The sequence below is a fragment of the Canis lupus genome, chromosome X (assembly GCF_011100685.1).
Source record: "Canis lupus familiaris isolate Mischka breed German Shepherd chromosome X, alternate assembly UU_Cfam_GSD_1.0, whole genome shotgun sequence".
NCBI lineage: Eukaryota > Metazoa > Chordata > Mammalia > Carnivora > Canidae > Canis > Canis lupus.
The window spans coordinates 31,562,809-31,587,131 of NC_049260.1; the positions used below are offsets into that span (position 1 = coordinate 31,562,809).

General features: G+C 35.1%; 1 protein-coding gene across 3 annotated transcripts in view; it reads left to right on the forward strand.

The window, feature by feature from the left end:
• Positions 1–21,954, forward strand: part of CFAP47 (cilia and flagella associated protein 47) — a 504,616-nt gene extending 482,662 nt beyond the window's left edge. For all 3 annotated transcript variants that reach the window (XM_038587158.1, XM_038587160.1, XM_038587159.1), the window contains 2 exons: positions 15,974–16,142; positions 21,724–21,954. In XM_038587158.1, coding sequence (XP_038443086.1) covers positions 15,974–16,142; positions 21,724–21,936 — 382 coding nt within the window. In that variant the 3' untranslated portion in view covers positions 21,937–21,954. The remainder of the gene's footprint in view (positions 1–15,973; positions 16,143–21,723) is intronic.
• The last annotated feature ends 2,369 nt before the right edge of the window (positions 21,955–24,323 follow it).

Genomic DNA, 24,323 nt, shown 5'->3' on the forward strand with positions numbered 1-24,323 from the left:
AGGCACCCAGAGTGCTCAGGGTTCTTCTGGGCCAGCTGGGGCATCTGCAGGTGAGGCGTCCCTGTTGGCTTTTGTGTGGGCTTCTTGATAGAATCTGTGACATAAGAACATCTATGTCCCTTTAATGTCCTCTGAGAGTCCTATGCTCAGCTCTTCCAGCTGGTCCCCTGACAGGAGGAGTCTGCAGGGATAGGAAGCTATTTTCTTGCCTGTGGCCGTGACCATAGGAAGCAAGTCAGTCATCAGGATATGGAACTGCATTCTCAAAATGGTCTTAGACTACACTAGAGTTTCATTCACAATTTATGCCTGGATTCCAAAGCTCCCATAAAGGTACTTTTGTCTATAGATGGATACCCAAATTATTGTTGTTATGGAATATATATGAGCGAGGGACATCTTATTCAGAGATCTTGATGACGTTGCTTCTATTCTGATCAGTTTTTAGTTTCCTGAAGTGGGAGCTTAGATTATTGACTTCAGGGATGCCTGGGTGGCTCAGTGGTTAAGCCTCTGCCTTTGGCCCATGGTGTGGTCCCAGGATCCAGGATCAAGTCCCACATCGGGCCCCTGGCAGGGAACCTGCTTCTCCCTCGGCCTATGTCTCTGCCTCTCTCTCTATGTCTCTCATGAATAAATAAATAAAATCTTTAAAAAAAAAGATTATTGACTTGAAATCTTCCTTTGTTCTCTTTTAAGCATCTATTGTGATAAATTTCCCTCTAGGTACTGCTTTAGCTGCATTTCACAAATTTTGACATGTTGTGTTTTCATATTTACTCGGTTCTTTTTCTTTCTTTTTTTTTTTATTTACTCAGTTCTAAATGTATTTTTGGTTTCTTTTGGACTTTCCCTCTTATTTAGAAAAGTATTTAATTTACAAATATTTTAGATTTCTGTTACCGATTTGCAGTTTGATTCTACTATGGTCAGAGAACATACTCTGATCTAAATCATTTTATATTTATTGAAAAGAATGAATATATTTTTCTCTTGTTGGGTGGAGTATTCTGTAAATATCTATTGGAGCTAATAGGTTGATCATATTGTTCTTTTGTTTCCTTGATGATTTTCAGCCCCATAGTTCTAAACATTGATGAGGGGGCAGTGTTGAAATCTCTAGACATAATTGTAGATTTATCTATTTCTTTTTTAGAAAGATTTTATCTATTTATTTGAGGGAGAGTGCAAACGGGGAGGAGCAGAGGGAGAGGGACAAGCAGACTGCACTGAGCACAGATCCATGACCCTGAGATCATGACCTGAGGCCAAATCCAGTCAGACACTCAACTGACTTAACCACCCAGGCACCCAGGCACCAGAAACATTATCTGTTTCTTTTTTAAACTCTGTTTTGGCTACATGTATTTTTAAAGTTCTGATATTTGGTGCATGCAAATATAGGATTTCTGTGTCATTTTGGCATATTTACTCTTTATTGTTACATATATCTCTTTGGTAAATGTATTGCTTTGAGGTCTATTTTATCTGATATTAATATAGTCACTACAGCTTCACTCCTGCTTTTTATTTTTTTATTTTTTTTAAGATTTTATTTCTTTATTCATGAAAGACACACGGAGAGAGAGGCAGAGACATAGGCAGAGGGAGAAGCAGGCTCCTTGCAAGGAGCCTGATGTGGGACTTGATCCTGGATCCCAGGATCATGCTCTGAGCCGAAGGCAGACACTCAACCACTGAGCCACTCAGGCGCCCCCACTCCTGCTTTTTAAAAAATAAATATTTGCATGGTATAATGTTTTTTCATCCTTTTATTTTTATTTATTTTTAATCTACCTATGTCATTAATTTGAAGTATATTTCTTGTAGACAGCATGTAATTTGATCATCTATTTTTGATTCACCTTGCCAATTTCTTATCTTCCATTGGTGTAAATTTACATTACTAATATCTAAAGTAATGATTAATATATTAGATTTATTTATGCCATTTTATTATTCATTGTTCATTTTATTTATTTCCTGTGTTTCCCTTTCCTTGCTTTTCTTTGGTAATCTGAACTGTTTTTAGAATCCACTGTTATTTACCCACAGTTTTTTTAAAAATGTATCATTGTATAGTTTGTTTTTAGTAGTTGATGTCAATATTGCCATATTCATGTACAACAGATCAGTCTACTGTTTAACATTTTGCCACCTCAAGATAAATGTATAAGCTCACTTCTATTGGTTCCTTTACCCTCCTCACTTTTTAAATGTAAGTATCATAAATGTTTTCACTGAATATACTGAGTACCATGTCTGATGATGCTGTAATTTTTGCTTCAATTGTAAAATATAATTGTAAAAACTTATGAGGGGCACCTGGGCAGCTCAGTAGTTTAAGTGTCTGCCTTCGGCTCAGGTCATGATCTCAGGATCCTTGGATCAAGCCCCACATCCAGCTCCCTGCTCAGCATGGAGTCTGCTTCTCCTTCTCCCTCTGCCCTCCCCCCACTCATTCTCTCTCTCTGTCAAATAAGTAAATAAAATCTTAAAAAAAAATACTCATGAGAAGGATGATCCATTATACTTACCCTTATTTTTACCCATTCCATTGTTTTCCTTTCCCCATAAAGTACCAACTTCCTTCAATTTTCATTTCTTTTTGTTAAGAGAACTTCTTTTACCTATTCTATAAGGTTAGCTCTGCTAGTGACACATTCTCTTAACTTTCCTTAATCTGATATTGTCTTTATTCCACCTTCATTATTGAACAATATTTTTGCTTGATATACAATGCATGGTTCAGAGTTCTTTCTCTCATCAGTGGAAAAATATCGTGCCACTCTCTTCAGGCTTGCATGGTTTCTGAGGATAAATGAGGTGTCATTAGTACTGTTCCCCTATAGGTAACATTTCATTTTCTCTAGTCTCCTTCAAGATGTTTTCTTTGATTTTAGTTTTCAGAAGTTTGACTATTAGTCTTGTCATGCAGTGTCTGCTATCTCCATTAGCTTGAGTTCAATGAAGACAGGGACTGGGACTGTTTTAGTCAGTGCCAAATATATAAGAGATGCTTAATAAGTATACTCCAAAAGAAAGAAAATCCCAAGTACCTTGATTTCCATGACAATAAGTAATAGTGATTATTTAATATAAATTTGCCTTAAAATGTATTTATGGACAAAACAAAAGCTTACTGTATTTCTTAGATTTCTGATGAATACTAGCACATATGATTATTTGCAATTTCTATTGAGAAATCTTGTAAAACTCTTTTAAAATATTTTTAAATTTCATAGCTCTTTAAAAGAAGTATCCTTATTTGTATCCTTATTTATTGCATAAAACCATTACATCAATATATTTGGAGTCTTTTCAAAATATATTGTTTATTGCAATCAACAGAATTTTCTAATGGATTAATCAGTTACAAATAAACACAGTTATGGGCATGATTAGAACTCTGCTCGTCTAATAACTTATTTAATATTCTTTACTGATTGGCCTGTATAACCTTCTCCTTTGCCATCAAGAAGAAAAAATGACTTTCTGTTTATTGGCAGGTGTAAATTTTAATATCATACTTGTTACTCTGAGAAAACTGCCTCTTGAGTAGGACATCAATGCTCCTTCATCCAGTTTTATATGTACATCTGGCCTACACAACCCTTGGGCTTTGCCCACAGCCTGTTATTGCAGGTCTATTTTAGATCATCTACAACATGTTTCTCTTCTAGGTGAAAATTAACTAAAGAGAGATGCAAGAGTTGCTACCTAAAATATAAGTGAACTGATTTTCTAACCTGTATAAGCCTTTAATGAGTGAAATTATCTATATTCTTTCCAGGTTGCAGCAAATAAATAATTCATAGAGTTCAGAGTATCTGAGCCATTGTATTCTGTCCTTGTTAATTAATTACTGTGTAATATTATCCTGTATTTAATTTAATGAAAACATAGGAGCTAAAGCATTTGAATTCAAAATAACACAAATTCCATCCTTCATTTCCTCATTTGAGACTGTTTTTGACAGATACAATTATATAATTCAATCATCAGATTACAATTTTAAAAGTAAAAATTTTGAATGTATTCATGAAGGAAAATACTCAATAAAGATATAAAATGAAATGTGTGAGTTTTAGAGAAGAATATCATCATAATTATTTCTGTCTAAATTGAAAAATTACTTTTATTGGTCTACTTTCTCTCCAAATCTATTCAGAAATCCCCTGCATTTATTTAGTTAATTGGAGACATCAACCAAGGCCCATGTTTACTGCCAGAAGGAAGAAAGAACATGCATGTTACATCCTACTGAATATCTATTTTAATTCAGATTCCAATATGATTCATTCCCCCAATGTCTTGAGTAATATCCTAACTTGTATAGGTTCTGACCATAATAATGCTAATGTTAATATTTTACAGATATACTGAATCTGATATTGTTTATGATAAAAGGTCAAGATTGCATCTATGTTTTATTCAGCCTTCTCAAAGTAATAAGTTAGGAGCTCAGTTCTCATTTTCTTGATTTCTTTACATTTATTAATTTTTTTCTCAATTCAGTCCCAGCTGATTTTGAACATACCTTCATATTTTCAGTAGGCGTTTGGAAAAAAATAAGACAGTTACAAAATCAATTTCTTCAAAATGCCATTCAATTTATTTTTGTGTTTTCACTGGGTATCATGATTTTTTTTAATATCTTGAGGGGTTTTTTTATGACTACAACCAGAAAATATATGGCATACAATTCAGTTTCCAAAATAATTAGATCTGCTTCCTTATGCCCTTGTATAATTTTTAAATAAAAAAAGGCAATTATAGCAATATATTTGTGTAAAAGGAGCAAAAGGGAAATAGTCGTTCTGCTTCATTACAACCATAATTTCCTGAGTTCACTTTTAATTAATATTACAAATATTCTTTCAGATGTATTTAAAATCAGAAGCATCTAATATCTTTTATTTTGATGCATTTATGCAAGCATTAAGTTCAAAGAGAATCTCAACAGAAATCTTAAATATAACTACACTTCTATAGATTTCAATGAACATTTTCCTAATGGATGATTGCATTTAACAGAAATTTTAGAATATATAGTCATATATGTCAAATGCACTCAAAGTATGAAATAAAATTTGATTCATATGTCCTGAACTCTGATAGCCCTCTTATATTGAGAAAGTGAATGAAAATTACTGAAATATAAAAAATACCAACAGAATATTTTCTAAAGTATAGATTTTAACTTTGTTCAGTTTTGTTTCTGAGGATGTAATAATGCACCCCATATATTATTGACACAGGAGGATCTTTTTTAAGATTTAACAGGAAATATGGGCAGCCCCAGTGGCTCAGTGGTTTAGCACCACCTTCAGCCCAGGGCATGAACCTGGGGACACGGGATCAAGTCCCACGTCAGGCTCCCTGCATGGAGCTTGCTTCTCCCTCTGCCTGTGTCTCTGCCTCTCTCTCTCTCTCTCTCTCTCATAAATAAATAAAATCTTTTTTAAAAAATTTAACAGGAAATAGAATTATCCTCATTAAGCACATTTAATGTGCAGGTTAGGGGTGCAGTTTTGGTACATTTTAATGATTGAGGCTACCTCATGGGGAGGCAATTACATGTTGACCATGTCTGCAGTCATCTGAAGGCATGATTGAGCCAGCTGATCAAAACAGTTAACTCTTACAATTAGCAGTTAATGCTAGTTGTTGGCTAATAGAGCAGCTATTATTGGCAATTAGTGCCTACATGTTGTCTCCATTTCATGTGTCTCAAGTAGTTGGATTTTGTACATGGTGACTTGTTCCTAACAATGTGTATTCAAAAGAACTGCGTGGCATTTTCTGATGTAGATCTAAAAGTTATGCAGCATCCCTTCAGCCACATTCTAATGGTTACAAGAGTCACTGTGTTGGCTTGGATTTATGAAAGGAACAGAGGCACCACATTTCATGGCAAAAGTGTTAAAGAATGTGTAAGCATGCTACAGTGGAATCTACTTACTTGAGTATTATGAGCCTTTGCTAAATCAATAAACTCTCTCCAGATTCCTCCTGGATATTATCACTAGCAGGAATACTTTTTGAGTGGCAAGGTTCAGTTCATGGTGGGCAACGTACCAAGCAGCAAAAGGGAGTGCACTTATTTTCTCTTCCTGGATCAGTTTTCTAAAATACTTGAAAACTACCCCATACCAAGTCTGTCTTTTTTTTTTTAAGATTTATTTATTTATTTTATGGTGAAGGAGAGAGGGAAAGGGAAAGAGTCCTCAGGCAGAATCCCCACTAAGCATGGACTCTCCCAACATGGGGTTTGGATTCCAGGACCCCGAGATCACGACCTGAGCCGAAGTCAAGAGTCATGTGCTTAAAAAAAAAAAAAAAAAAAAGAGTCATGTGCTTAACTGACTACACCACCCAGGCACCCCCCATACAAAGTCTTTAAATTTATTATAGGGGCACCTGGGTGGCACAGTCAGTTGAAGGTCTGACTCTTGGTTGTGATCTTGGGGTCATGATCTGGGGGTTATGATCTTTCGGTTGTGAGATAGAGCCCCGTGTCAGGCTCTGTGCTCAGTGCAGAGTCTACTAAGTTTCTCTGTCCCTCTGCCCCTCCCCTTCTAATGCTCTATCTCTCTATCTCTATCTCTCTATCTCTATCTCTATCTCTATCTCTCTCAAATAAATAGATAAATCTTTAAAAAGAAAAAAATATATTTTAGATGACTCAATGATGTAAATAAGCTACTGAATATATCCAGTTTACTTTCTACCTCTGGGGAGGCTATACCCAATTAGTATTAGAAATCTCAAGTCATTCAGAAGATCTATGAAACTAGTGGGAAACATATGGAAGACACAAAATGGGTCAGGAAGACAGATGGACCTAATCACATTCAGCATTTGACCAGATTCCCCACAAACCAACTCAGCATCTCCTTTTTCTTTTTTCAATGACCAAGAGTAAAATAAGTTCTGAAGGTAAATGACTCTATGTCCTAATGCTACCCATTTTTTCTTGTCTGCTGAGCATTCAGGGAGGGGAAAGGAGGAAAAAAAAAAAACTGCATGGGAAGCTATGAAGTGGTAGCTCTTCTGTCTCCTAAATTAAATTATCTCTAAAGGGGATCCCTGGGTGGTGCAGCGGTTTGGCGCCTGCCTTTGGCCCAGGGCGCGATCCTGGAGACCCGGGATCGAATCCCACATCGGGCTCCTGGTGTATGGAGCCTGCTTCTCCCTCTGCCTATGTCTCTGCCTCTCTCTCTCTCTCTCTGTGTGTGACTATCATAAATAAAAAATTAAAAAAAATAAGTAAATAAATTATCTCTAAAATGTAAGAGTCTCTAGGAGAGGAGGAAAGAGAAGGAGCCAAGAAACTGTTTTAAGAAATACATTTCATGGGGCGCCTGGATGTCTCAGTCAGTTAAGTATCTGCCTTCAGCTCAGGTTGTGATCCTAGAGTCCTGGGATTGAGCCCCGCATCAGGCTCCCTGCTCGGGGCGGCGGGGGGCGGGGGGGGGAATCTGCCCCCACCTGCCAGCTCGTGCTCTCTCTCTCTGAAATAAATAAAATCTTTTAAAAAAGGACCACAGTCCATATTTTGTTGAGGGATTTTAGGTATGATGATTTATGGATGCAAAGTGTTCTGAAGAGTTAGGAGAAACACATGATAGAATTCAAAATATCAAAACAGCTTATCTATTGTTCTTGGTGATATTGTTATAAAAAACTGAAAAGAGGGCAGCCCAGGTGGCTCAGCAGCTTAGCGCCGCCTTCGGCCCAGGGCATGATCCTGGAGACCCGGGATCGAGTCCCACATCCGGCTCCCTGCGAGGAGCCTGCTTCTCCCTCTGCCTGTGTCTCTGCCTCTTTCTCTCTCTCCATGTCTCTCATGAATGAATAAAAATTTAAAAAACTGAAAAGAATGTGTTTCCAATAAAGATCAGAGCTGTCTCAAATATAGGACAATATAAGCCCACTTGAGCAATTATTCATTATCATCTCATTTTTCTTATTCCTTTGTCTGCCTTACCTAAGAACAACATAATAAACAAAATAGTAAATATCTGTTTCATTCCTACTAAATATTTAGCATATGTAGAATTATTTAATTTTAAGATACTACTAAATAGATATCCAGTTTACCTAAACACACACACACGTACAAACTTACCAGGTCTGATAGTGTTTAGTGGACAAGGTGTCCACTTAGATAAGATACCTCACCTCCTGTCTCCTCTCCTCCAATCCCATCTCAACAGAAAAACCTTTGTTCACATCCTTATCCCAGCTTGGTATCCTGTGAACCTCAGATCGGACCATTCTGGATTGTGGTAGGCTAGAGAACATGTCCAACCTCTGAGCTGTATTTTCAGTATCAATAGCCCTGGGAACGCTGATAAACATTTCTCTTCCTTTAGAGGATTATATCCAGCAGTAACTTTGGCAGATATAAGCAGAATAGGTACCCTACCAGGCAGTATAATATAAGAAATGCCACATACATGAAGGGATAGTTTCTATGACTGTCGTAACTGGGATTTGAAATTCTTCTCTCAGAAGCTTATCTTTTTCCATTAAGTTTATTTTTTAATTTTATTTTTTTTAACTTTTTCCAGCCTCACTTAGGTATGATTCACAAACAAACATTGTATATATTTAAGGTGTACAACTCAACAATTTGATATACATATGTATTGTGAAATGATTCTCCCAATCATGGTAATTAGCATACCCAACACCTCACATAGCTACCTTTTTTGTGTCTGGTAGGAACACTGATTCACTCTCAGCAAATTTCAGGTATTACGATACATTATTACTAACTATAGTCTCCATGCTGTACATTAGAACTCTAGAACTTATTTATCTTAAAGTGAAAGTTTGTACCTTTTGACCAAAATCTTCCCATTTCCTCTAATCCCCAGCCTGTGGCCATCATTGTTCTACTCTCTGTTTTTATGTGTTCTGCATTTTTTTTAGATTCCACTTAAAAGTAAGATCATGTAAAATTTGTTTTTCTGTGTCTGGCTTATTTTAACTAGCATAATGTCCTTCAAGTTCATCTATGTTGTTGCAGTTATTTTTTATGGCTTCATAATATTCTATTTTGTATATATACCACTTTTTCTTTATCTATTCATCTATTGATGGACACTTAGCTTATTTCTGTATCTTGGCTATTATGACTAGTGCTGTAATAAACATGGGGATACAGATATATCTTTGAGATACTGATTTCATTTCCTTTGGATATATACCCAGAAGAGAGATTGCTGGATCATATGGTAATTCAATTTTACTTTTTTGAGGAAACTTCTTATTCTTTTCCATAATGGTTGTACCAATATTAAATTCCACCAACAGTATTCAAGAGTTCCCTTTTCTCCACATGCATGCCACTCTTATTTTTTTACTTCTTGATAATAGCCATTTTAACAGAAATGAAGTGATATCCCATTGTGGTTTTGATTTCCCATTTTCCTGATGATTAGTGATGCTGAGCATCTTTTCATATACTTGTTGGCCATTTTTATGTCTTCTTTGCAAAAACATCTATTTAGGCCCTATGCCTATTTTTTATAGTGTTATTTGAGTATTTTTGCTATTGACTTGCATTAGTTCCTTATATATTTTGGATATTAACCCCCTATCAGATTTACAGTCTATAAATATTTTCTTCAATTCCATAGGTTGCTTTCATTTTGTTGATTTTTTTCCTCTGCTGTGCAGAAATTTTTTCTTTTGTTTATAGTCCCACTTCTTTATTTTTGTTTTTGTTGCCAATGCTTTTGATGTCATGTCCAAAAACTCATTTCCAAGACAAGGAGCTTTTTCCCTCTGTTTTCTTCTGGGGTTTTTACAGTTTGTTTTTATGGGATTAGGTCTTATATTAATGTCTTTAATCATTTTGAGTTGATTCTTGTGTGGGTGTAAGATAGAGATCCCGTTTCATTCTTCTTCTGCATGTGACTATCCAGTTTTCCCAGCCACATTTATTGAAAAGAATATTCTTTTTTTTAAGTCATCCAAGATCCTTTGACAATTTGACAATAAATATGAATTTTAAAATATTTTTCCTATTTTTTTTAAAAAAAGGCCATTGGGATTTTGATGGGGATTGCATTGACTCTGTTGATTGCTTTGGGTACTATGGACATTTTAACAATATTAATTGTTCCTGCCCATGAACATGGGGATATCTTTCTATTCGTTATCTTCTTCAAATTCTTTCATCATTGTCTTATAGTTTTCAGTGTACAGATCTTTAACCTTCTTGCTTAAATTTATTTCTAAGTATTTTATTCTTTTTCATGCTATTTTAAATGAAATGGTTTTTAAATTTATTTTTCAAATAATTCATTGCTATTGTGTAAAAATGCAACTGATTTTTTCATGTTGACTTTATATCCTGAAACTTTACTGAGTTCATTTATTAGTCCTAACAGTCTTTTTGTGTAATAATTCTACATATAAGGTCATGCCATCTGCTAACAGAGATAGTGGTCTTAGAGAAAAGCTTCAGCTTTTTAATGTTGAGTAAGATGTTAGCTGTGGGCTTTTAATATGTGGTCTTTATTATGTTGAAGTAATTTCTTTCTGCTCCTAGATTTTATCATAGAAGGGTGTTGAATTTTGTCAAATGCATAGATTTTGCATTTTTTGTGCATAGATTGAGATTATTATGTATTTTTTAGCCTTCATTTTGTGAAAGTGGCTTATCATATTGACTTTCTCATGTTGAGCCTTCCTTACATCCTAAGGATAAATCCTATTTGAACATGGTATATGATCCTATTAATGTGCAGATGAATTCCATTTGGTAGTATTTGTTGAGGATTTTTGCATCTATATTCATCAGGAATATTTGCCAGTAGTTTTCTTTTCTTGTGTCTTTTCTGGCTTTAGTATCAGGATAATATTGATATAAATAAATTAACTTTGGAAGTATTCCCTGCTCTACAATATTTTGGAAGAGTTTGAGATAGGTTGGTGCTAATTCTTCTGTAAATATTTGGTTGAATTCACCATCTGGTCCTGGTTTTTTCTTTGTTGGGAGGATTTTGATTACTGATTCAATCTCCTTAATATTTATACGTCCATTCAGATTTTTTATTTCTTCATGATTCAGTCTTGGTAGATTGCATTTTTCTAGGAATTTATTCATTTTTTTCTAGGTTGTACAATTTTTTTGGTGTATAATTGTTCATAGCAGTTTTTATGATTGTTTTTATTTCTGAAGCATCTGGAGCATTGTTCACAGCAGTCTCTTATGATTGTTTTTATTTCTGGAGTTAACATCTCCTTTTTCATTTATGATTTTACTTATTTGAGTCTCCTCTCTTCTTTTCTTAGTCTAGCTCAATGTCAATTTTGTTGATCTTTTCAGAAACCCAATCTTAGTTTGACTCTTAGTTGATTTCTTAAAATTCTGTATTTGATTTATTTCTGTTCCCATCTTTATTATTTCCTTCTTTCTGCTAACTTTGGGTTGAGTTTGTTCTTTATTTCTACTTCCTTGAGATGTAGAATTAAGTTGCTTATTTGAGATCTTTCTTTTTTAATGTAGGCTCTTATCACTGTAAACCTCTCTTTAAGTACTACTTTTGCTGCATTCTATAAGCTTCGGGATGTTGTGTTTTCATTTTTGTTTGTCTCAAGATATTTCCTAATATCTCTCTGATTTCTTCTTTGACTTAGTGGTTGTTCAAGAGTTTATTGTTTAATTTCCACATATTTATTTATTTTCCAGTTTTCTTTCTGCTGTTGATACCGAGTTTTATTCTATTGTGGTGGGAAAAGACAACTGGTATGATTTCAGTCTTCTTAAGTGAATTCAGACTTGATTTCTGACCTAACCTGCAATCCATCCTAGAGATTGTTCAATATGCACCTGAGAAGAATGTAAATGCTTTTGCTGTCGAGTGGAATTTCTATATATAGCTGTGAGATCCATTTGGTCTGTAGTGTTGTTCCAGTCTTCTTTTTTCGTGCTGATCTTCTGTTGGAGTTTTCTATCCATTGTTGAAAACAAAGTATTAAAATTTCCTACTATTTATTATTCTATTGCTGTCTATTTCTTCCTTAATTCTGTCCATCTTTGGTACATAAATTTAGGTGCTCTGCTGCTGCTGCTGTGTGTGTGTGTGTGTGTTAAATTAATCTTTTGTCATTATATAATGGCCTTCTTTGTCTCCTGCTACAGATTGTTATTAAGTTTACTTTGTCTAATATAAGTAAGGCTACCCATGCTCTCTCATTTACCATTTGCATGGAATATCTCTTTCCTTCCTTTAACTGTCAGCCTATGCGTATCTTTAAATCTAGTCTTTTGTAGACAGCATATACTTGGATCTTGTTTTTTTTTTATCCAGTCAGCTATTGTGTCTTGTGACTGAGAGTCTGACTGTTTTGTATTTAAAGTAATTATTGATAGGAAAGGATTTACTGTTGCCATTTTGTTTTTTGTATGTCTTATAGCTCTTTTGTACATCTTTTCTTGCTGTCTTCCTTTGTGCATATTTATGTTTTTTGTAGTGACATGCTTTGATTCCCTTCTCATTTTCTTTTTGGTATCTTCTGTAGGTGTTTGTGGCTAATATGGGGCCTACATAAAATAACTTATAGGCTTAACAATCTATTTTAATTGCATGCAAAATCTGATAACTTTAATCGCATACAAAATCTCTATACTTTGCTAGTGATATATAGATAACATTTTAATATTGTGTATCCATTAATACATTTTATAATTTTAGTTATTTTTATACTTTTGTCTTTTAACTTTTATGCCACAAATAAAAATAATTTATGTACCCCCATTACAGCATTCAACGTTGTGTATTTTTCTGTATATTTACCTTGAGCAGTGAATTTTTACTTTCAAATACTTTTGTGTTGCTGTTCAACATCTTTTCATTTCAATTCAAAGGACTCCCTCTTCTATGTCTTGTAGGATAAGTCTAATGGTGATTAACTCCCTCAGCTTTTGTTAATCACGGGAAAGTCTTTATCTTATTCATTTTTGAAGGACAATTTTGCTAGATATAGTATTTTTGGTTGACAGTTTGTTTTCAGCACTTTGAATATATCACCCCACTCACTTCAAGCTTACAAGGTTTCTGCTAAGGAATCTGCTAATGGTCTTCCAAGAGTGGCATTGTATATGAGGAGTCATTTTTTTCTTGCTTCAAAACTCTTTTTGTCTTTAACTGTTGACATTTTGATTCTGTGTCTCATTGTGGAGTTCTTTAGTTTCATCCCATTTGGAATATGTTGGACTTCACAAATCTGCACGTCCCTTTCCTTCCTCAGATTTGGGAATTTTCTGACTGTTATTTCTTTATGTAAGCTTTCTGCCCCTATTTCTCTCTTCTTTTGAGACTCATTATATGTATATTGGACACTTGATGTTGCTGTTTAACTCCTTTAGATTTTCTTTACTCTGTTTCATTTTTTTTTTTGCTCCTATAACTGGATAATTTCAAATGACTTATCTTTGGATTCCCCAATTACTTCTACTTGATCAAATCCTTTGTTGAACCCCTCTAGTGAGTTTTTCAGTTCAATTATTCCCTTCTTCAGCTCTAAAATTTGTTTGGCCTTTTTCTATATTTTCTGTCTCTTCATTTTGTTCATGCATTACTTTCCTGATAGTATTGAGCATCTTCATGATAGTTATTTCGAATAAATTGGTCAATAATTCCTATACTTCCATTTCTTTATAGCGTATTTCTAGAGAGATTTCTTTTGTTCCTTTAATTGGGTAATTTTTTCCTGTTTCTTCATGGTCTTTGTAACTTTGTGTTGATATCCTCACATATTTGAAAAAAACAGCCGCCTCTCTTGGTCTTTATAGACTAGTTTCATGCAGGGAAAGACCTTCACCACTCAGACCAACTAGAGATCCTGGGAACACCTCAGATCTCTTTTGTGAGTAGATATAGATATAGATATATAGATATAGATATATGTGAAGATTACTGTGTGTGAAGATTACTAATTAGAGGGGTTTGCTAGTTTCTAATTGTTCAGAAATTCCTAACTTCTTGCTGTCTTTGCGGTCTTCTGTACCCTGGCACTCTGAAGCAGCAGTACACCAACCAGATCTTTTTTTTTTTTTCCTCAGCAGCCTTTAGGCATCAAGATTTCACCAAGTTCTGTCAGTTCACTAAGATAGGATAGACAGATACCAGAACCCTCAGCAGCCCACTGAAAAGCCAGAAATCTGGACACATGTTCCACCCTTCTTTTTTTTTTTTTTTTTTAGATTTTATTTATTTATTCATGAGAGACACAAAGAGAGAGAGAGGCAGAGACATAGGTAGAGGGAGAAGCAGGCTCCCCAAGGGGAGCCTGATGTGGGACCCGATCCCCAGACCCGGGATCATGCCCTGAGCTGAAGGCAGACACCCAACCGCTGAGCCACCCAAGCTTCCCTCCACCCTTCTTTTTACACACTTAGGGAGAGGCTTCTGAACTATATCAGTTTCTGTCTGCTCCACCAGGGGACCTCTGGAGCACCAGCACCCTGTCCAGTTTGTTCTTACAAACCCTCATGCATCTACCGTATGTCAGGTCCCATCAGTACTTCAAGACAAGCAGGACAGAAGCCAGTCCTTCAGGCAGCACACCCTCACATTCCATCCAAGAGTCCAATTTTTGGATATTTGATCCATTCCTCTCTTTCATTCCCCAGGGAAAAAAAATGGAAGCTGATACTTTCTTTACAATTGTGTACTGCTGCACTGGTGTGGAGGGGAGACTGGGGAGAGCGTGCCACAAAATTTCCTACTAACTTCAAAACAGCTGATTTTGTGCTCATGTGGAAGGCACAAGTCTCTTAACTGGTTTCTCAATTTTTCACAATGGGAATTGGTCCTTGTATTGTGGTTCCTTGGGAGTAAAAAGGGTCTGAGTCTCCTATTGCACCAGAACACCTGGGTATTCTGTTTTATACATTTTTAAAATTTATTGCATCATGCATCATTGCCTGGTAATAAGATATTTTAAAACAACAATAATCATAATAATTATTATATTAATATTGATGAATCCTTATAGAGCACATCCCATATTTCAGGTACTGATCTAATGACTTTGTAGGGGTTTCTAAGTTCATTTAACAGATATGAAAATTGAGGTACAAAACAGTAAATTGTCTAAAGTTATGCACCTACATGGAGCTGGGGTTCCAATCTAGGCCATCCATAACCATAGTCCACTTTCTCAAACCCTCTGAGATGATACTCAATACATTTGCTGAATCACTGAGTCCCAACCTGAATCACCCATCTTCTTTTTTATGAGTCATTGCTGGATCTTTTCTAGGAAACTGTTCTTTACCTTCTACTTGCACCTCCTCAGAAAGTTTGGGTTTAAAACCCTTCATGTACAACCTTCCATGCAGTGTGCTCCTCCCCTGTTTTATTCTACCAAGGAGTTCCTCAGCTTCTCTCACTGTCTTCATCTCAAATGTAATCAACCTTGACTGAAAATGGTCACTTGAATCCTAAATGCCACTCAGTTCACTTCTAATCATAGCAAGTCATCTTGAGGCTCAAGAATCTTTAATGAACCTGCAAAGTACTTTCATCTCACTTCACAAGTGGAAAGATAAAGGAGAGTGAGCAATCACATTGGAATCATGATAAAAACAAAGGCTTCATGATAGCCGTTCTAGCCATGCATTTTGGATATGAATTTATTTACAAATGATTGCATTTTAATTTGGGACATTGAGTTCTTCAAATTTTTATATGGACAACATTTTATTCTTTGTGCACTAAAAATGTAAGACATAATTTAAAAATCTTTAAGATTCCATTTTGTCACCCTGGGAAGAATGACACTGTTCAGTAATTTTTAAAAGACCTCCTCACTATTATAAAGCAACAAGCATGAGGTTCACAGCTGCATGGCAGCATTAATGTTTAACTGTAGTCCAATGCATCAAGTTCTCACAAACAGTAATGATAAAATTTAAAGGTTAATATTTATATTTTTGTTCTAGAGATCCTGAGCCATTCACCGCATACTTTCTACCTGGCAGTGATCCTGAGTTTTTTGTAAAACCTCAGGTTGGAGAACTTCCTCCTTTTGATACTGAAGGAACTGTCATCATGGTGGGTTTTAAACCCCAAATGTACAGTAGGAAATACAAAGCAACATTAGTAATACAGGTGAGTTCTCTGAAGGTAATAGTCGAGCAGCCCGGATGGCTCAGCGGTTTAGTGCCACCTTCGGTCCAGGACCTGATCCTGGAGTCCCAGGATCAAGTCCCACGTCAGGCTCCCTGCATGGAGCCTGCCCCTCCCTTTGCCTGGGTCTCTGCCTCTCTCTCTCTCTCTCTCTCTCTCTCTCTCTCTGTCTCTCATGAATAAATAAATAAAATCTTTAAAAAATAATAAAAAAATAAAGCTAATAGTCAAGGATGTTTGATGTCCCTGAAGGCATTAAAGGAGAAAAGGTTTCACCCAGGTAAAGAATAGCAACATTACCTTTCAAAAGCCAACCTATTTCAACTACTCTATCTAGTTTTAATTTCCTTTTGCCCTGTAAAGAACTTGTAAATATGTAATATAACAAAAAAGTTATCATCACCAGTGGGACGTAAGAAATTCTTTCCCAGGGCACCTGGGTGTCTCAGTCGATTAAGCATCTACCTTCAGCTCAGGTCATGATCCCAGGGACCTGGGTTCAAGCCCCTTGTCATCAGGCTCCTTGCTCAATGGAGAGCCTTATTCTCCCTCTCCCTCTGCCTGCTGCTCCCCCTGCTTGTGCTCTCTCTGTCAAATAAATAAACAAAATCTTTTAAAAAAGAATTCTTCCCCCTCCATATTAAGAAAATGTAGAAGAGATAAATATTGACTGTAAAGTGATTTGTATATTCACACATTGTTATCTGTAATATCTTGTTTAAGCTGTTGATTTTAAGCATTAATTCGATTAATACTTATATATGAAACATATGACTTTCATTGTAATAATCTATTCAAGGACTTCAGGTGATTTGAGAGAGATATTTTGGAATCTTTAATTAAAGCATAAAGTATTGCCAAAATGTTAAGGTCTAAAATGAAGGAGATTAAATAGAAGATAAAACTTATTTTGAATTGAGAAAGACACAATGTGAAGTGGGCCATTAATATGAAAGTCTGCTTGAGTGATCATCTTATTAAAAGTTAAGGTAAACATAGTTTTGAAAATTTATGCAGTAAGCAAAATTTCTCCATCAGATTTCACAGTATTTTACTAATAGCTTTTAGGCTAAAGACAACTTTGAAATTATTTATGAAAAGATCATGAATGCCAGTGCCTATTTTCAGTAGCACAGGCACAAAGGATGTGTATTTATGTTTCAAGACACAACTACTGGTGCCAAAGTGATTACTAGACTTCTAAATCAGACACTAATTAGGCAGTGCCATGGGCAGAAGAATGTGTTGTTACTGTTTTAATGAATAGAGAAAAGAATAATGTTGAATATTTCTCAAGAAAATTATTTATATTTTTCATCTTTCTGGGAATTCTTACACCTCAAGTAATAAAAATATAAAGCCTCTGGAGCCTTGCTACACATCGCCCTTTGCTATATTGATGCTTAATTTAAAATGATCATGTTGTACCTGCCTCTTAAGAAGCGAGGACATACTCTTACTCTAAGGAGATTAAATGACATATTTAAAAACAGATTTGCAAGTGAAAATGATGTTTATTTTACCTACTGCACAGTGAACATTTCTGAAATGAACTATGTTGGAGGTTTTCCCAACAAAATCTGTGCCCAGTTTCCCTATGTTGATTTGACAATTAAATCACTGGCAGCACAATTGAAAGGTTTCTGTGAGAGAATAAGTTGACATATGGGATCAAATGGAAATGTGAAATTTTCATTTAGTCTGAAGTGGTACAGTTTGATAAAGCTTATGTAGGGAAAATTGAGATGGAAATGTGTTTAAGAAATCACTATTTTGTTGATTCTATTATTATTTGGAAAATTCCAAATGTTAGTAGAAATAGAATAATTAATCTACATATACTTATCATCCAGTATGAACACTTATCTGAGCCAATTCAAATACATTCTCATCCCCTTCCCCATATTCCATATTATTTTGAAGAAAATCCCAGACATCCTATTCTCTTCAACTATTTCCCATTCTCTAAAAAACAAAAATCATAACCATGATACCCTTATCACATCTAAAAATTAACAATAATTCCTTAGTATCATGACATATCAAATACCATTTGGTGTTCAAATTTTCTATGGACTCATAAATCTCATATTTTTTAACTTAAAGTAAGGACTCACAAGGAGTCACAAAAATAGTACATAGAGTCCTGTGAATCCTCCCAGCTTCTCCCAATGGTGAGATTTTACATAGTTGTAATAATATATCAGAAGAAGGAAATTGACATTGACAAAATACTGTGAACTAAGCTAGAGACCTATTTCATTTTCAGCATTTTTCACGTGTGTGTGTGTGTGTGTGTGTGTGTGTGTGTGTGTGGTTCTAGGCAATTTGAACCCATGCAGAGATCTGTATAACTACAGTAACAACAGATACAGATACAGAACTGTTCCAACACAACTGTGGGAACCAGTAACAGTATGGAAACCGTGTCCTGCTAACTCTTTATGGTAACATCCAAAAAAGGCTAACTCCTTCTTTACCCCGGCAACCACTAATCTTTTCTCCATCTCTATGATTTTCTAATTTCTAGAATATTACATAAATGAAATAATACTCCATGTAACTTTTTTGAGATTGGCTTTTTATGCTGAGTATAATGCCCTTGAGATTCATAAAAGTTATTGCATACATCAAATCAATGATTTTTAAATCATGGTTCAAACACTGATTCTAAAACCTTGCTCTTAAAAAAAATAAATAAGTAAAACCTTGCTCTTAATGACAATATCATGATGTCCCACATGATAATATGTGAAGAATTTTAAAGATTATTTCATTATCTAAATAAAAATTACTGTTCACTGTATTATCTTTTTTTAAACTGTTGATTTTAAGCATTAATTCAATTAATACTTATATATGAAACATATGACTTTCATTGTGCTTTACTTAGAAATAAAAATGAGGATGTTTAAGAACAGTTTAGTTAAATATTAGCCTGTGGAAACTTCAACTTCCTTAGCAAACATCATAGAAAGTTCCCTTTCAATGAAACCATATTTAGAATGATTAAAAACTGCCTTTTCCCTATTATTAAACAAGGCATATAGCACTAGCTTAGAGAGACTTATGTTAACTTGATCGATACAAAAAACAATGCTACCCAAAGAGGATAAATAGTCCACTCAGCTTTCCATAGTGGACATGAGAAATCTTAGTTTATACAAAAATATGAAAGCTATTAGAATTATCCAAGATAAAACATATAATGCTTGTACAAAAGTAATATCGTTGGACCTGTTATAACTACAGATATAACGAGACATAAGTAATAGGTATGTAAATGCATTGCTTTTGAAGGAATAAATCATTGTTGTGAAACTGTAAGAAATAGCATTTCATTTATATATATAAATCTTGGTTTGTATTTTCTCTTAAGCAAACTTGAAATACGGATTCAAATCCAAGTAGCATATTTCCTATGTGATCTCAAGAAACAGATGCAGGGAAGCCAGGATATGAGACAGAAAAGGAATGGAAACCAATAAAGGGTGCTTTATCAAAGCAGCTACCACCAACTGGAATTTAATCCCATGGGATTTCTATGGAAAATAGTATGGAACACACACTGTAGAATATTTACATCTGATGGGGCTAGAGAGTTGGGGGGTTGTTTGTTTTTGTTTTGTTTTCTGAAAAACTCTTGAGTCGAGAGGTATGGATATTGGCAATTGGAAGTTGGATCAGGAAATGAAATGGAAGTACCATTTCTACTAATGTGCTGTTTCCATTCCTAAGAATGTGTCCTTCTTTTTTTGTATTTTTTTTATTGGAGTTCGATTTGCCAACATATAGCATAACACCCAGTGCTCCTCCCATCAAGTGCCCCCCTCAGTGACCGTCACCCAGTCACCCCATCCCCCTGCCCACCTCCCTTTCCACTACCCCTTGTCTCTCATGAGTAAATAAATAAAATCTTTAAAAAAATAAAAATAAAAGATTTTATTTATTCATTCATGAGAGAGAGACAGAGACACAGGCAGAGAGAGAAGCAGGCTCCATTCAGGGAGCTGGATGTGGGACTCGATCCTGGGTCTCTAGGATCACGTCCTGGGCTGAAGGCGGTGCTAAACCGCTGAGCCACCCGGGCTGCCCAATAAAATCTTAAAAAAAAAAAAAATCAGCACAGTGATTCTCTGAGGCACTAGTGACTTGGAGATACTGATTTATTCTTATATTATTTTAACTTAAGCTTTTTAATTTATATTTTCAAAGGGAGATTCTGAGTGGAAGGTATAGAGCTATATCTTTAAAGTGTTCTCAAAAACATGAGTCATTGTATTTATTTACAACTTGAAGAAAGTTGACTGTAGATATGAGAACTGTAATATTTAATCTTTATAAAATAAACATATTCTTATGACCATATAGAGTGTTGGAATAAAGGACATGAATGACTTCTTCCAAATATATTTTATACTTGGGTTATATATCTTATGTATACATATATATATATATATATATATATATATACACACACACACACACACATACCCACTCAGCATCACTTATGGAAAATTTATTTGAATCTTAATTGAAATGCATACAATAATATTTAGGATTTTAAAAATACTGTCTTTATAGATAATTATTTTCAAAGGGTCTTGGAGATGGGTCGGGTGAAGGTACAAATCCATATATGTCATTCCTATTGGTACCCACTACATTTCATATAGTGTACATCCCTTCATGTGCCTCGCTCCTGCACATGAGTGTTGGGCATGGATGCAAGTCCCTTCAAGTACCTCATGCATCTGTAGTCATGAAGTAGGTCACCTGTAATGCAAAAATTTACCATGACATATGCACAATCACCAGAACGTAGCTTGGTTTTTCAAACTGAACATCCTTATGTGAAGTAAAATGTTATTCAATCCAGTTATACTATAGTCCTTGGTTTGTTCTGCTTTTGACTCCTGATTCAGAATACACAGTTACTATGAACACTGATAGGAGGGCCAGTTCTAGTTAAAATAGGGTCATTCCAGATGTGTATTGCCATCCATGCATAAGCAGAAAAAAATGATGAATTTTTAAATAAATCCCTAAGTTGTACTAACTTGGACTTAGATTGTGACTGTCATTAATGATTTTACACAATTCTCAGTAATTTCAAATGGTTCTATTAATTACAGACTTTCATAATCTAAAAAAACAGAAGCTCAACATATTTTACCAGTCAGTTCTATAGCCACACTTAAATTGTCATGGATAAGTTCTTGCAAAATATGGTTTCAGTTAGTTATATCGTTCATGCTGGGCAACAGTTTCGTGCAAAGAAAATAGACTGCTTCTGCTCAGATCAGATGGATGCTTATTTCACCCACAGGGCAGACCTCTAACTCTGAGAGACCTTTTAGTGAGTGGTTCTTAATTCATAAAGCTAAGTGCTTTCTTGACTTTATTTCCCGTGGTCATTATTTATTACTGGCACACTTCCAGTTTTGTACCTCTCCCATACCTTGCATGGAGAAGAGAGACCATATTAACTTGGTAAATTTTTTCCTATAGTTTTCTCAGTCCCTGATTTTTCATGTAAAATCTCTCCTCTCTTTGTTTCCAGACACCGGACATGTACTGGTTGTATGATGTCAATGGGTTACCTCAAGTTACCATGCCACCAATGAATGTAAAAGCCAAAATTGACTCAACTAATAAGAGGTTTCATAGCAAGCCAGTTCATCAGCGCAATTTTATTCATGAAAATGCTAAACTCCTGAGGACAGGGGTGTCCTCTCCCATCAAGGGTGCGCCTTTGATGTTGAAGAATAAATAAATACTTTTTTCCAAAATATTTCTTGGCCTTAAGTAGATTTGAACATATTTTCATGATTGTTCTTTCATCTTTTGGAATATTTCTGATGAATAATGTTTTAATGATAATAGGCCCTCTCTATTTTATTTTTAAAAGTCTGACTAAAGGGGATCCCTGGGTGGCGCAGTGGTTTGGCGCCTGCCTTTGGCCCAGGGCGCGATCCTGGAGACCCGGGATCGAATCCCACATCGGGCTCCCGGTGCATGGAGCCTGCTTCTCCCTCTGCCTCTCTCTCTCTCTCTCTCTCTCTCTGACTATCATAAATAAATAAAAATTAAAAAAATTTTAAAAATAAAATAAAATAAAAATAAAAGTCTGACTAAATCTATTCTCTGAATATGTTGTACCTGATTTCTGCTATGTGTGTCTTTTAAAATGGACTGATTGCAATTATTGGGATTGGTTCACTTTTAACGTACAGGGATACATTTGTAGTAAAAAAAAAAAATCCATGCATGTAAGTATACGTAGTCCATCCACTTCTATATTGAATCTTTAGATAATATAGATATACTTCAAAATGATCCTGGGGAAAATTCATTTTCTCAAAGGAGAGTATTTTCCTCGGTACTTACCATTCAGGAAAAATATAATAATAAACAGCAAATATGGATCATCTTTAAGAGAATTTGACATGAAGTGACTGACTTTGCTACAAATTATTCACTCATATCATTTTAAAGAATTCACTTATCCTTTTTGGGTTCTGTTTTCTTATGTGCAAAACAAAAGAACTATACTGGGACAAAAATTTGCAAACTATAGATCTACTCTACTACCTATTTTTATATACTTACGAAAAGATAAAGATTTTTACATAATTGAAAAAATTAATAGAAGAATATTGAGTAACAAGAAAATTGCATAATATTCAAATTTCAAGGGCGCCTCGGTGGCTCAGTCAGTTAAGTGTCCCACTCTTGATTTCGGCTCAAGTCATGATCTCAGGGGCATGGGATCGAGTCCTGGGTCGGGTTCTATGCTCAGAAGGGAGTCTGCTTGGGATTCTCTCTCCCTCTCTACCCCCTCCCTGCCGTGTGCTGGCACTCTCTCTCTCTCTCTCTCAAATAATAAATAAATCTTTTTTTTTAATTCAAATGTCATTGTCTATAAATAAAGTTTTATGAAAGCATAGCCACAGTCATATGTTTGTGTATTACCTGTGGTTGCTTTTGTGCTGTAACCACAAGGTCCCATGGTCAGAAACCATATAACTACAAAGTTTTAAATATTTACTTTCTGGTACTTTACAGAAAAAAAAAATGGCAACTTTATGCTACAGCAGGAATGGCCTTTAGGAACCACTATAGATTGATTATAATTTCTTCCCATGGTGTTAAATGGAATTCTAGGGATGCCTCTATGCAATTAATTAGTCTTGTCTGTAGGTACTGCAGTAGAGGAGAAGCCCATATACCCCAGATTTGTCATCCTCAGAAAGGATAAAAGCCAAAATTCTGTAAATTTCCAAAAGCCTTTCTTATTCTCTGGCTCTCTAAAGATAATTCTTTGAGTAGAGTCATAGATTATTTGTCCTTTCTTTTTCTGTATCGCGTTTGTGAGAAGGGGTTTGGTCAGTCTCTGAGTATATTTCTCACAAAGCCTTTATAAAACTTCTCCAAATCCTTAGGAAAGGAAAATCATATTTGCTATGAACATACAATGTTTATAGTGGTGTTTTTGTATTTTGGTGTATATGATAATACATAATAGTTAAATAATCTTAAACCTCTTATATTGAGCCTTCTAAGAGTCATAATTGCTCTCCTATCTGAAATTCTCCAATAATTTGAAACTATTGCACTGTATACTTTCCACTATTTCTTAGTACAACATTTGTGAATATCAGTGGCTTGAAGACCAAAAGGCATCAAATAAATTCAGAGACTACAGCAGTTACATGGGGAGTAGGGCACGTAACCAGAAAGAAGTCTAACAATATCCACAAACTTCTTCCTTATCTCTAGAGGACAAAGAACATGCTATAGTGTGCTAATGTTTATATCTCTCTATTGAAAAAGGAGTCTGAAAAAGCAGTCAGAGGTTTTACTTGAAGTTTCTTATTTGAGGACCACAATTTGCTCATTAGCAAGTGAATTTCCTATAGAATGAAAGATAAGATTTTTCTGGGAATCTAAAAGTTCCATGTGCTACCACTATACATTTTTAAATATACATATGCTGATTTGGAGTTTGATTGTAGATTATCTGTAGCTTGTTTAAATATCTATTAATTCACTCATATGTTTATGCCCTTACTTAATAAACCGGTTTTAAGTACTGCTCCAAGCTACTCAACCTTGATATAAAAACAAATGAGCCCTGATCAGACCTTTCCTGCAAGTGCC